Source organism: Syzygium oleosum, unplaced genomic scaffold, assembly GCF_021117445.2.
Source record: "Syzygium oleosum isolate NSW1041296 unplaced genomic scaffold, Sole_v2.1 Sole_v2.15, whole genome shotgun sequence".
NCBI classification, from domain to species: Eukaryota; Viridiplantae; Streptophyta; class Magnoliopsida; order Myrtales; family Myrtaceae; genus Syzygium; species Syzygium oleosum.
The window spans coordinates 5,172,817-5,186,583 of NW_026607499.1; the positions used below are offsets into that span (position 1 = coordinate 5,172,817).

The 13,767-nt window shown below is 41.4% G+C and overlaps 2 protein-coding genes and 1 pseudogene across 2 annotated transcripts; all 3 read right to left on the reverse strand.

Annotated features, from left to right (window-relative positions):
• Positions 1-329: 329 nt before the first annotated feature.
• On the reverse strand, positions 330-2,489 carry LOC115687805 (geraniol 8-hydroxylase-like). The gene is made up of 2 exons (XM_030613475.2): positions 1,596-2,489; positions 330-935 (listed from the first exon to the last, which is right to left on the reverse strand). The coding sequence occupies exons 1-2, from the start codon at positions 2,487-2,489 to the stop codon at positions 330-332; spliced, it is 1,500 nt and encodes a 499-aa protein (XP_030469335.2).
• Positions 2,490-4,266: 1,777 nt separating this feature from the next.
• LOC115687794 (geraniol 8-hydroxylase-like) lies at positions 4,267-8,740 on the reverse strand (annotated as a pseudogene).
• Positions 8,741-10,590: 1,850 nt separating this feature from the next.
• On the reverse strand, positions 10,591-12,949 carry LOC130140073 (geraniol 8-hydroxylase-like). Its single transcript, XM_056318444.1, has 2 exons — positions 12,296-12,949; positions 10,591-11,439 (listed from the first exon to the last, which is right to left on the reverse strand). Exons 1-2 carry the CDS (start codon positions 12,888-12,890, stop codon positions 10,835-10,837), a joined length of 1,200 nt encoding a protein of 399 aa, XP_056174419.1. The 5' UTR covers positions 12,891-12,949; the 3' UTR covers positions 10,591-10,834.
• Between the last annotated feature and the right edge of the window lie 818 nt (positions 12,950-13,767).

Consider the following 13,767-nt stretch of genomic DNA (forward strand, 5'->3'; position numbering starts at 1 on the left):
GATAGTGACTGATGACTCATGGAAATTAAATTTTACAACAAATGTCAGTCATGTTAAGAAAGTTCATCCAAATTAATTCACAAAATGGTGGGACAAACTTCGAATGATATGATGTGTTCAGTGAAAAAGCTCAAAGAAATTCACTTGCTTAAAGACGCAAGAATTTTACTACTCCTCATTTCGTATTTCTGGAAGCTATTTTGTTTTCACTAAGAAGATGACCATCTCTAACGTTACCCCATTCATTCATCAAGTTCAAACCAAACATGATAATTGTCATCTTAGAGACTCCAAATTGGCAAAATTCGTGAGCACTCATTGCTCACTACCTACACCAACGTTCGCACAGCTCTCAGAGGTTGATCCTTTTGTAAGGTGAGGCCAAACTTGTCGTCCATGTTCATGTCTTCAGGTTGAATCCCAACTTCATGCTTCCAATAGAAGCAATTGAGGAGCGAACCCAACATCATATGCACCATCCTCATGGCCAATGGCAAGCCCGGACATATACGCCGACCTCCGCCAAATGGAATCAGCTCGAAACTTTGTCCCTTCACGTCCATTTCCGACCCTAAAAACCTCTCGGGTATAAATGCATTCGGATCCTCCCACAACGCACCATCTCTCCCAATAGCCCATACATTGACAAAGACTTGTGCGCCTTTTGGGATGGTGAGGCCGCTGATTTCTAAGTCCGCCGCGGATTTCCGAGGGAGGAGTAATGGAGCTGGTGGGTGCAAGCGGAAAGTTTCCTTGACGATGGCCTGTAGATAGGGTAAACGAGTGACGTCCAATTCGTCTACGAGATTGCCTTTGCCTATGACCTGATCAAGCTCCGCTTGGGCTCTTGATAGTTTCTCCGGACTGTGGAGTAGCTCGGCCATTGCCCATTCTAACGTGCTAGAAGTTGTATCGGTGCCCGCAGTAAACAAATCCTATGTTCAACGAATAAATTCGAGTTCAAAATTCGCTTGGTTGAGTAACAGATGTGCTGCAAAGTGAGTTAGGAATATTATAGAAGTGCCAACTCCTGAAACTATTGGTACAATCAAGAAGAATGCTAAAATACAACCTGAACTTTAAGATTAAAAAAAAACATGAAATGATTGTACCATAAGTGCTAAATTCCTTTCACGAAAAACCATCAATTATGAAATATCAATTGAAATGTGCAATCCCTAAATCTATTAACTGGTGCAATCTAAGTCTAGACTTTTAATGAGTTAAAACTTTTAATACGTCCAAAAAAAAGGGTCAAAACTTTTAATGAAAAAAAAATTAAATTTCGTTATTTTATCAAAAAGTGCAATTTAAGGATTTTACATAGACAACTTTTGGTACTTTTCACCAAAATGAGTTAAAATTGATTTGTTTTGAGAAGATTGAGAACTTAATTATACCAATTGATTGGTTTAAGACTCAATTTATAGACAATGCTTAGGACTTTTGATGCACTTTTTCCTCCTTCTGTTCCAGTAGTATAAGTATTTGGCATATTAGTCAGTTAAACACCTACTTTAACATTAATGATGGGGACTAAGCCAGTAAAAGATCAATAGTAATTTAAGATTATGGAGAGAAATTACCAAACATACCAAAAATAAGTGCTTGATTTGAAAGATCTCCATGTCCTCGTTCTTGTCTTCACATATATCAATTAGTGTATCCAAAACATCGTCCTTCCTAGCATAATCCGATGCTGCCCTCATCTGCAGCCTTTTCTGTATCAATCCCTCGAATAGATCCAACATTTGCCCGAAATACAGCTTCATTCGACGCCTTGAACCTTGCGGGTCAATCTTCCTTGGCACCGGAAAGTAATCTGCGATGTTAGGTTTTCCGGCCTCGACCATAATACGAGAAACGATCTTCCTGAGCTCGGTGGCAGAAACAGGAGAAGGGTCTGCTAAATCCAAGGAGAAAATGGTGTTGAACAAGAAGTTAAGGCTTGTCCTGAAAGCCGCTTCACCGATGTCCACTGCATTTCCGACTTGAGTGCTTATCTTGACGTGGGCAAGAAGTTCTTGTACTTTCTTGAGGCGCAAATGTTGAGTCGAGTCGAGCTTCCTGTGGGTGAATATGTGTAGGTTGCATACTCTCCTTAAATTTCTCCATAGAGGCGAGATGGGCGCCCAGGGCAAACCGAGCTCGTCTTGCTTGAATGCAGTTAGCGTGCTGGGGACCATGCGGTTCGAGAAAGACGTGTCGTGGACTTGGAGGATTTCTTTGGCGACAATTGGTGATGAGATGACTATAGTGGTTATGTATCCGAGCTGGAGCTTGAGGATGGGGCCATAAGTGCGAGCGAGCTTGGTGAGGGACTTGTGCGGAAGATCACCGAGCTCGAGGAGGTTACCGATCACAGGAAGAGGTGGTGGACCGGGTGGGAGATTGGAGGGACTCGTGCTGGCCTTTTCCTTGAGAAAACGAAGAGCTTGGACTAAAACCGAAACGAGGTAAGCACATAGTATCAACGCCAAGAAATCCATCCTCACCGAGCTCGAGGAGGTTACCGATCACAGGAAGAGGTGGTGGACCGGGTGGGAGATTGGAGGGACTCGTGCTGGCCTTTTCCTTGAGAAAACGAAGAGCTTGGACTAAAACCGAAACGAGGTAAGCACATAGTATCAACGCCAAGAAATCCATCTCTCTCTCTCTCTCTCTCTCTCTCTCTCTCTCTCTCTCTCTCTCTCTCTCTCTCTCTCTCTCTCTCTCTCTTCCAGTATATTATAAGGGTGGAGAACTGGCATGACGCACTCGACATCTTCCATTCAATATACCAAGAATATAGGGTTTCGAAATGTGACGTATCAAGTTATCGTTTCATATTTTCCTAGTTGAAACCAACTCTCAATCCCCACATAGGCTGCACATTTTACCCACGCGCAAAAAAAATGACAGAAACATGAATTGCAAGCAAAATGCTTCCCATAGAAAGAGAAGAAGCAAAATGAAAATGAGACAAGGAACATAAAAGGCATCGGTACATTACAGTTTTGAAAAGCTTGTAAGTAGCTGAGCATGGTGGCGACAGAAGTAGGACGGGTCCCATTAGTTTTTTTCTTTCCCTCTTAATATATATAATAAACCTAATATTTACAAAAGTAACTATTTATTCGAAACTCGTTCATTATAATTTACAATTAGAAAACTATGGAGTCGTAGACTGACTATTTGATATCAACGAACATAAAACTCGTATATTAGAAGCTGTATATGAAATGGTGGGCATCGTTGGGGAAATATTATACTAAATTTTGTTAGTAGCTCCTGGCTGCACTAACATATACGAGAGAACATCAACCACTGAGATAAACAAATAAGGAAAGAGAGGATCTCCCTATCCAATTCTTCTCGAAAGATACACTTGACCTGCAATATTTACCATTTGTACGCAATTTATATGAAACTGACCTAACACACACCATTATCCAATTTACCAAGTTCCTATCAAAACCCATAAGAATTATTGTCAAGTCAAGGAAATCCCACTCAACACGATCGTGGGCTTTGTTCATGTCTAATTTCAAAGCGCAAAATCCCTATTTCCCTTTCTTCCTCAGTTTCATGTGATGAAAAACCTCATGGGTCACGATAAAAACTTGACCTTGGTTAAATTTCAACATTAGGGGCCTTTGCTAAACCACTTGTGGATTACTAGTTTGACCTCCAATTTCAAATTGTGATCAATAATATGTTTTTCGTCTACTTTGACTCTTTTTAGTGTTTGGTTGGCATGGAATTGAAGCGTAGGCCAAGCCTTGCAGTTGAAGTGCATAGGCCCACGGAATATTTCATTGACCCCTATACTTAGCGGAAAATCATTGTATGAAAGATACAATCACGTCGGTCAGTTTATGTTTACTGGGTCCGCCTCATATTTGGGGCCCAGCTGACAAAATGAATTAGCCCCCGCAACATGCTCGATGCAAATGAATTAGCCATTAGAACCTCGTGCGACGCGTATACGAACAATGCAATATTGATATATTTTGTTTAGGGGTCGTGGACGATCCCTTATCTTCTTATACAATAAATATGATAGCCATAATCTAGGTGCCAATACTCGTGACTCTTGAATAATAACTTAATTAATAAATGCCAGTCATGTTAAGAAAGTTCATCAAAATTTATTCACCAATTAGTGGAACAAACTTCATATGATTGGATGTCTTCAATGAAAGAGCTCGTAGAAAATCAGTTTCACTTGCTTAAAGACCTAAAAAATTTCCGCCTCCTCATTTGATATTTTTAGGAGACTTTCCCTTTTCACTAAGAAGATGACCATCTCTAACGTTACCACATTCGTTATCAACTCAAACCATACATCAAAGTTTTCATCCAGAGATTCCAAATTGGCAAAGTTGGAGAACACTCATTGCTCACTGCCTACACCAACGTTGGCACAGCTCTCAGTGGTTGATCCTTTTGTAAGGTGAGGCCAAATTTGTCGTCCATGTTCATGTCTTCAGGTTCAATCCCACCTTCATGCTTCCAATTGAAGCAATTGAGGAGCGAACGCAACATCATATGCAACATCCTCAAGGCCAATGGCAAGCCTGGACATACACGCCGACCTCCGCCAAATGGAATGAGCTCGAAACTTTGTCCCTTCACGTCCATTTCCGACCCTAAAAACCTCTCGGGCATAAATGCATTCGGGTCCTCCCACAACGTACCATCTCTCCCTATGGCCCATACGTTGACGAAGACTTGTGCGCCTTCCAGCACGGTGACGCCGCCGATTTCTAATTCCGTCCCCGATTTCCGAGGGAGGAGTAATGGAACTGTTGGGTGCAAGCGGAAAGTTTCCTCGACGATGGCCTGTAAATAGGGTAAGCGAGCGATGTTCGATTCGTCGACGAGATTGCCTTTGCCGATGACTTGATTGAGGGCTCTTGATAGTTTATCCGGATTGTGGAGTAGCTCGGCCATTGCCCATTCGAATGTGTTCGAAGTTGTATCGGTGCCCGCGACAAACAAATCCTATGTTCAACGAACAAATATGAGTAAAATCGCTTGGTTGAATAATAGCTGAGCTGCAAATTGAGCATGAAATAGTATAAAAATTCCTACTCCTAAAACTATTGGTACAAGCAAGAAGAGCCATATATAGAGAAGCAATGCTATAATACATCATGAATTTAAAAATTAAAATAATGAAATGATTATACCGTAAGTGCTAAATTCCATGCATGAAGTACAATCAATTATCAAATACCTATTGACATTTGCAATCGCTTCCTAATCCTTTCAACTGGCGCAATTTGAGTCTAAACCTTTATCGGAAAATGCAATCCAAATTCAGAATTGTTTCAGAAAGTGCAATTTAAGAATTTCAAATTGGAGTCGGGTATGCCTTCCCAAGCAAGAAGGCGGATTGGGCATTCGTAGGCTCATTGATTGCAATCAAGCGGCTATGCTCAAATATATTTGGATCCTCTTCACGGACAAAGAATCCCTATGGTGTAAATGGATTCACTCAAATTTCCTCAAATCAAAGAATTTATGGGTTGTGTCCAAACCGACATTCTGCTCCTGGACGTGGAAAAAGATACTGGATTTATGCCAGACATTCCAATCGCAATTCAAATGGCGAATAGGTAATGGCAAGACCGCTTCTTTCTGGTTTGATTCTTGGCATCCAAAAGGCCCACTTCATTTGATCTTCTCGGATAGGGATATTTTCTATTCGGGTATCCCACGCTCGGCCTCGGTTTGTGAGTTCCTTTCTTCGGATTGGCACCATTCGAATGTATTGCAATCATTCAACTCTTGGGCATCTCCTCTCCCAATACTTAATACTGATACACCAGACCACTTTGTCTGGCTCGGACATTCGTCTGGTATTTTCTCTATTACCTCGGCTTGGGAATTGGTTCGGGCAAGAGGACAAGCGATTTTCTGGGACACCTTCATCTGGGACTGTCATATTGTACCGCGCCATGGTTTTTTGATGTGGTTGATGACCCTTAATAGGCTTCCCATGCAGGTATTCCTTCTAAACTATCATAGAATATCTGAAGGTCTATGCGCCTTCTGTCGCATTAGATCTGATTCGGTCGACCATCTGTTCTTTGGATGCAATGTTACAGGCTCCCTAGCGCAATATTGGGCTTCTAATTGTCATCTTTCATGGCGTAATGGGTCCTGGAAAGAGAACCTCCGATGGGGTATGCATTTCATTGGTGGAGATAGCTTTTATCACCGTATCTCTCGATTTGCTCTTGGGGCATTGATGCAGGCCAGATTGATAATGCCGCCCGCATCGAAGAGGAGCTCACTCGACCAAGGAGATCAGCCCGCATCCGAGCTCGACAAGTCGCTCGACCAATATTGAAGATATCGAAGGGACGCAATTCGAAGACCAAGATTCTCATCCGCGAGTCCATGCCACAATAAAGTCCTTGTCTTTCCCTATACATTGGAAGCCTAAAAGATACTTTGGGATGATCAAGAAGATGTTGGGCATTTATCTAGTTTCTAGTTTCTAAGTTCTTTAATGTTTTATGCCTTCTAGGGTCTTTAATGCTCTTTAGTCTTTTCATTTGCTTGAGTCTTTTCATTTGTTTTTCTTTGGCTATAAAAGACCATCTACTTTATGTATTCGACAGACGAATTTGATTAATGAAAATTTTGCATCAAGCAATTATCTTGAACCTTGAAGAGTTCATACCCCTGAAAACCTAGAAGAGTTTTCACTCCGTCCTTGAAGAGTCGGAGGTTTTCAAATCTGCATCCTTGAAGAGTTGCAGTCATCGATCTAGAAGAATCGGTGTCCTATCCACTTCCTTGGAGGCCTGGAAGAGCAACCAATGAAGTTCTATCTTTTCCTCTGTTTTGTCCATTTACATCCGTCCACTTCCACCCCGATTTCGTTTAATTGTCAATCCAGAAGTCTTTGTTCATTTGGCTTTGGAATCAGGTCATTCCGATCTGTATCGACGAAGTTACATCCATTTTCCCGAGCTTGCGCAGGACTGTAATTACTGTTCGTCCTGTTCCACGTGTGCAAGTCACTCTCCCGATCCTAACGTTCGAGTAGCCTACACCAGGCTGCATCAGGCATTGTGCCATCTCATTTGGGTTGAACGGAATAATATCCTTTTCAGAAATAGCACCCTTTTATGCTTGCTCTCCGCAATCATCTTGCCAAGGTAGTTAGAGACAAAGGCCTTTCTCTCAAGCCGGTTCAAGACAATCCTCGGAACAGAAGGATTCAAGCCAGTTGGGGCATATCTGATTCTATATTCAGCTGACCCTCTTTTGTAGTCTTTGTTGGTGTTTTATGTTGGCTGCCGGGTAGCCTTCTCTGTATAGCGCTTCTTGTGCTTCCTTTGTTTGCCGCAATACCTTTCTACCTGTCGGGACACCTTTGTCTCTTCAGGTACGAGGTTTTTGTGTTCGGCCTCACTTGCTGTAAAATGCGCGTTGAAAAGTTATATACCACTTACTTTAACCAAAAAAAAAAAAGAATTTCAAATTAACAACATTTGGTACTGTTCACCAAAATAACTGGATTGAATTTTTTGAAGAAGGTTTAGATCTTAATTATACCAATCGAGTAGTCTAAGACTGGATTTATACATAAAGCTTAGGAATTTCAGTGCCATTTTTCCTCGAAAAATGTATGTCTTCTGTTCCAGCAATTTAAGCATTCGGCATATTAGTCAGTTAAGCACCTAATTTGATTATGGGAACTGAGCCAGAAAAAGATCAATAGTTACTTAAGAGTATAGACAGAAATTGCCAAACATACCAACATTAAGTGCTTGATTTGAAAGATCTCCATGTCCTCATTCTTGTCTTCACATATATCAATTAGTGTATCCAGTACATCGTCCTTCCTAGCATAATCCGATGCTGCCCTCATCTGCAGCCTTTTCCGTATCAATCCCTCGAACATATCCAACAATTGCCCGAAATACATCTTCATTCGACGCCTTGAACCTTGCGGGTCAATCTTCTTGAGTACTGGAAAATAATCTGCAATGTTAGGTTTTCCGTCCTCGACGGGAAACGATCTTCTTGAACTCGGCAGCAGAAACAGAAGAAGGGTCTGCTAAATCCAAGGAGAAAATGCTGTTGGACAAGAAGTTAAGGGTAGTCCTGAAAGCTGCTTCACCGATGTCCACCGCATCGCCGACTTGAGCGCTTATCTTGACGTGGGCAAGAAGCTCTTCTACTTTCTTGAGACGCAATTGTTGAGTCGAGTCGAGCTTCTTGTTGGTGAATAGGTTGCATACTCTCCTTAGGTTTCTCCACAGAGGCGAGATGGGCGCCCAGGGCAAACCAAGCGCGTCTTCCTTGAATGCAGTTATTGTATCGGGGACCATGCAGTTCGAAAAAGACGCGTCGTGGGCTTGGAGGATTTCCCTGGCAACGCTAGGTGACGAGATGACTATAGTGGTTATGAACCCGAGGCGGAGCTTAATGATGGGGCCGTAGGTGAGAGCGAGCTTGGCGAGGGACTTGTGCGGAAGATCGCCGAGCTCGAAGAGGTTACCGATCACCGGAAGAGGTGGTGGACCGGGTGGGAGATTGGAGGGACTCGTGCTGGCCTTTTTCTCGAGGAAACGAAGAGCTTGGACTAAAACCCAAACGAGGGAAGCACACAGAATCAACGCCAAGAAGTCCATCTCTCTCTCTCTCTGTGTATATTATGAGGGGGAGAACAGGTATAAGGCATGGATGTGAGTATAGTATAGGGTTTTGGAAATGCCAAGTGTCGAGCCATCACTGCCTACTTTTCCGATCCTTTAGCTTAGTTGAAGGGGCAATCCCCACATGGGTAAAGACCCAAGCGCAAAGAAAAATGGAAGAGATTTGAAATAAGAAAACGAAACGAGACAGAGACCATAGAAGTATACATAGAGTTTCGAAAAGCTTGTAAGTAGCTGAGCATGGGTAGGAATGGAATTAGGATGGATTCCATCAATTTTTTTTTTAGTAAACTCTTTAAATCAGTTTCGAATCTGTTACGAATTTTGACATAATATTCCTGACCCACCCCATGTCCTTAACTTGACTTAATATTCTGCAATAAACAATAGCCGTGCATTAATTGTAATTTTTAGATCTTTATCATCGATTAAATTCTTGCGTTGTATTACTTTATCATCTCAATTTATCGTTGATTAAATTTCAGCAAATTTTGTATTTCGTCATCAATTAAATTCCGACAAAGTATATCTGTTCCTTGTGATTCATTGATAGTCATGTTCGGAATCGCCACGGAACGCATTTTCACTTCAAAGAACCAAAGATGAATCCTTTGTAGAAAGATCTCTCGTCGACCGTCATTTTATACCAAACGCCATTATACATGTCACTTGTCAACCGCTTGGGCTTTCCTTCAATCATTCATTGTCCGTCATCTGTATTGATGGTCCACTAACACAGAACCATCCATGAGATTTCACCTCATACGGCTCCTCGTGCGAGTGATGGGGTACTTTTCCTCGTCCGAGATCCTCCTCCCTTCTTCCACTAGGTCACGACGAGCATCTAGGGCCGATTTAATTATGTTATCATGTTCTAATAATCAGCATAGATTAATGATGACAGCTATGATAGTAATAATAATAAAAAATGATAGTAATGCTAAGACATTTGCTGCCAAAACACGTGTGTGGCAGTAGTAGCACGTTGTCCTCCACCAAACCCTAGATTATCTCATCGGAAGTGGAGCAGAATCGTAAAGATAACATTTTCTTTTTTCCCAATGAAAAGAAACTCCAATCAAATTTCATGGTGGATGTATTTGTATATGGGCTCCCGTCATGGCGGTCCCAAAATTTTCATTAATGTTAATCATCTTCGTAAAAAAAGGCTTCTTTGTTATCGTGAGACAGGTTTTTATAATTGAATCTTCCTTCGATTTTCATTGTCTTTCGAATGAAAAATTAGCAGCTAAATCTTATAAACTGGACATGTAAATGACAAGTAAACCTCTCTTTTCATTTTCCTCTTGTTGCTAATTTTGTTGAATTCGGTTTCGATGTTTTCTTATTTAATCCGAGATTATATTCGGCTGAATAGGCCCATTCTTATCTAATCAAGGATCACATTTGATGTTGGCTTAATTAATGGATTCATAGTGGAGAAACATTAAATAAACGGGTTGTATAGCCTTTGTTTAAATGCATGCGGCATCTGTCACCATTAATACTAGTAGTTTTACTATAAAAAAAAACACATAGCGTAAATGTTATTCCATGAACTTTCATAAAAGTATCTTATTTGTTTCAACTGTGTCTCGGGCATTTTCATCACTATTAACTTTTTTGGGGTTAATGTGGTATTCCCTTTGCTAATAAACTATTCAAATCATCACCCGGCACAATGCTCCTTGGAGGGGACACAATTATAGTAGTTAACGTAGGAAAGAGATCCTCTATCCTTATCGTATTTTCTTGCGATGTCTCTACCATCTCAAATATTAATTTACGTGATAAAAACTTGTCACTATAAATGCATTAATTTGATGGTCGAGATTGTTGGGACGCAAATCGAGAACACAATACAAGGATAAAGGATCTTCACCCATCATATTAACAACTTATAGTCACATTGAGCAGTCACTTGTGATAAGCCTCCAACTGAAAGCGAATTGGGAATTTAGGGTAGTAATAATGAAAGTTTTCGACCTTCGGAAGAGAGTGATAGTATTTCTAAAGTACACGAACATTTTAGGTATGTAGGTCTATACGTTGTTTCTATCATCAACAACTAGGACTTGACTTTGAGTCTGGCTCATACCCTTTATACAAACATAATAAGCGGTAAGTGCTCTCTTGTTTTCGTTCATACAAAAAAAAGTACTACATTCTTTTCAAACTGGCTTGGGAATAACTCTGAGAGGTTGAGCTCTTTGCAAGGTGATCCCAAACTTCTCGTCCATGCACATGTCCTCTGGCTTGACCCCGCCTTCGAGCTCCCAATTGAAGGAGTTTATGAGCGAACCGAGCATCCAATGCAAAATCCTCAAGGCCAACGGCAAGCCGGGACATATGCGCCTACCGGCACCGAACGGAGCGAGCTCAAAATCTTGTCCCTTCACATCGATTTCGGACCCTAGAAATCGCTCCGGCACGAACACGTCTGGGTCTTTCCAAATGCTAGGGTCTCTTCCTATAGCCCACACATTCACAAGAACTTGCGCACCCTTTGGGACAGTGAAACCACCGATCTCGATTTCCAATCCCGATTTGCGAGGAAGATAGAGAGGAACTGGGGGGTGCATCCGGAGAGTCTCTTTTATGATGGCTTGTAAGTAGGGCATGCGAGCGATTTCAGATTCTTCTATGGGTTTCCCTTTGCCAATGACTCGATTGAGCTCGGCTTGCGCTCTAGAGAGCTTCTCGAGACTGTGGAGTAGCTCGGACAATGACCATTCTAATGTGCTCAAAGTAGTGTCCGTTCCCGCAACAAATAAGTCTTATGAGTGTCCACCACAAGAGATATTAAACGATGCATGTCATTGTGACACATGAACTTTTTATTTACTGATATTTTAACGAACAATTTATATCTCTAGATATTTACAAATTTCATTTATAAAGAGATAAGATAAGCAAGAAATCGCTATTGTAACTAGATGGGCATATGCACAAACTAATAACAACTTGCAAAATTATCCTGTAAACCAACTTTTTCATTCAAAATTTTCAGCTCTATTGCATTATCGAAAGAAAACAAATGAGAAAGGTATTGCTTGGGTCCGGTTCACCGTCCACGTCCACGTCAAAATCCGACATATGCAGGATCCACGTGAGTCAACAGTATATCTATGACATATCTTTATTCAAATGATTTTTTGTTCAATCAGCTTTTAAAAAAAAATGTTAAAAAAGTGCTAAACTTATCGTATTGATATCAATTTAGTTTTAAATTTTTTGACCTAAAACCAATTCAGTCTTTCTGATTAATTTTAGCTGAATATTGCTGACTTGGACGCCGAACGGCACTGACGATAACATTTTTAATAATATTTTAATTATTTTTATATTATATATTTTTTATTTTTTTTTCCTCTTTCCTCCGGTAGCCGACGAGGGCTGGCCTCACCTGAGCGACTTGCCAGAGGCGAGGGTAGGCGAGGCTCGAGCCCTCGCCAGTGGCTAGGCGAGGTCGTGCCTCGCCCAACCCCTGGCAAGGCTAGCCAGGTTGACCTCGCCGGCCCTCTTCTCTGGACGATCGCCGAGGTCTGGTGACTGACTGGAGGAAGAAAGAAGGGAAGGAAAACAACAGGAAAGAAAAAGAAAAGAAAAAAAAGGAAAAAAAATCAAAAAACCGGACGGGTCTGCCAAATCCTCGGATAACATGGTCTTCGACAATAGATTGACTACAGTTTTGAAAGCCACTTCGCCTATATCGATAGCATCACCCGTGGACAGGCTTCTCTTGATGTAGCCGACAAGCTCTTGAACTTTCTTGTGGCGGATGTGTTGATCGGACTCGAGCTTCTTGTGAGAGAATATGTGCAAATTGCATATCTTTCTAAGGTTCCTCCAAAGAGGTGAGACGGGGAGCCAAGGCAAGCCGAGCTCGTCTTGCCTCAAGGCAGTGATTGAGTCGGGGATAGTGCGGTTGGAGAAGATTGCATCGTGGGTTTGGAGGATCTCTCTTGCGATTGCTGGAGATGAAACAACAATTGTGGTTACATGACCAAGTTGAAGCTTGATGATGGGGCCATAAGTGCGAGCGAGCTTGGCGAGGGACTTGTGCGGAAGATCACCGAGCTCGAGGAGGTTACCGATCACAGGAAGAGGTGGAGGACCGGGTGGGAGATTGGAGGGACTCGTGCTGGCCTTTTTCTTGAGGAAACGTAGAGCTTGGACTAAAACCAAAACGAGGTAAGCACATAGTATCAACGCCAAGAAATTCATCTCTCTCTCTCTCTCGTAGTATATTATAAGGGTGGAGAACTGGCATGACGCACTCGACATCTTCCATTCAATATACCAAGAATTGGATATATATAGGGTTTCGAAATGCCACGTATCAAATTATTGTTTCTTACTTTTCCCATCGTGTACGAATTTGCTCCATATTCCTATCGTCATCTTTAGCTAGTTGAAACCAACAGTCAATCCCCACATGGGCTGCACATTTTACCCACGCGCAAAAAAAATGACAGAAACATGAATTGCAAGCAAAATGAAAATGAGACAAGGAACATTAAAGTCATCGGTACATTACAGTTTTGAAAGCTTGTAAGTAGCTGAGCATGGTGGCGACGGAAGTAGGACGGGTCCCATTAGTTTTTTTCTTTCCCTCTTAATATATATAATAAACCTAATATTTACAAAAGTAACTAATTTATTCGAAACTTGTGCATTATAATTTACAATTAAAAAACTATGGAGTCTTAGATTGACTATTTGAGATCAACGAACATAAAACTCGTATATTAGAAGTTGTATATGAAATGGTGGGCATCGTCGGAGAAATATTATACTAAATTTCGTTAGTAGCTCCTGGCTGCACTAACATATAAAGAGAACATCAACCACTGCGATAAACAAATAAGGAAAGAGAGGATCTCCCTGTCCAATTCCTCTCGAAAGATAAACTTGACCTGCAATTTTTACCATTTATATGCAATTTATATGAAACTGACCTAACACACACCATTATCCAATTTACCATGTTCCTATCAAAACCCATATGAATTATTGCCAAGTCAAGGAAATGCCACTCAACACGATCGCGGACTTTGTTCATGTCTAATTTCAAAGCACAATCCCTATTTCCCTTTCTTCC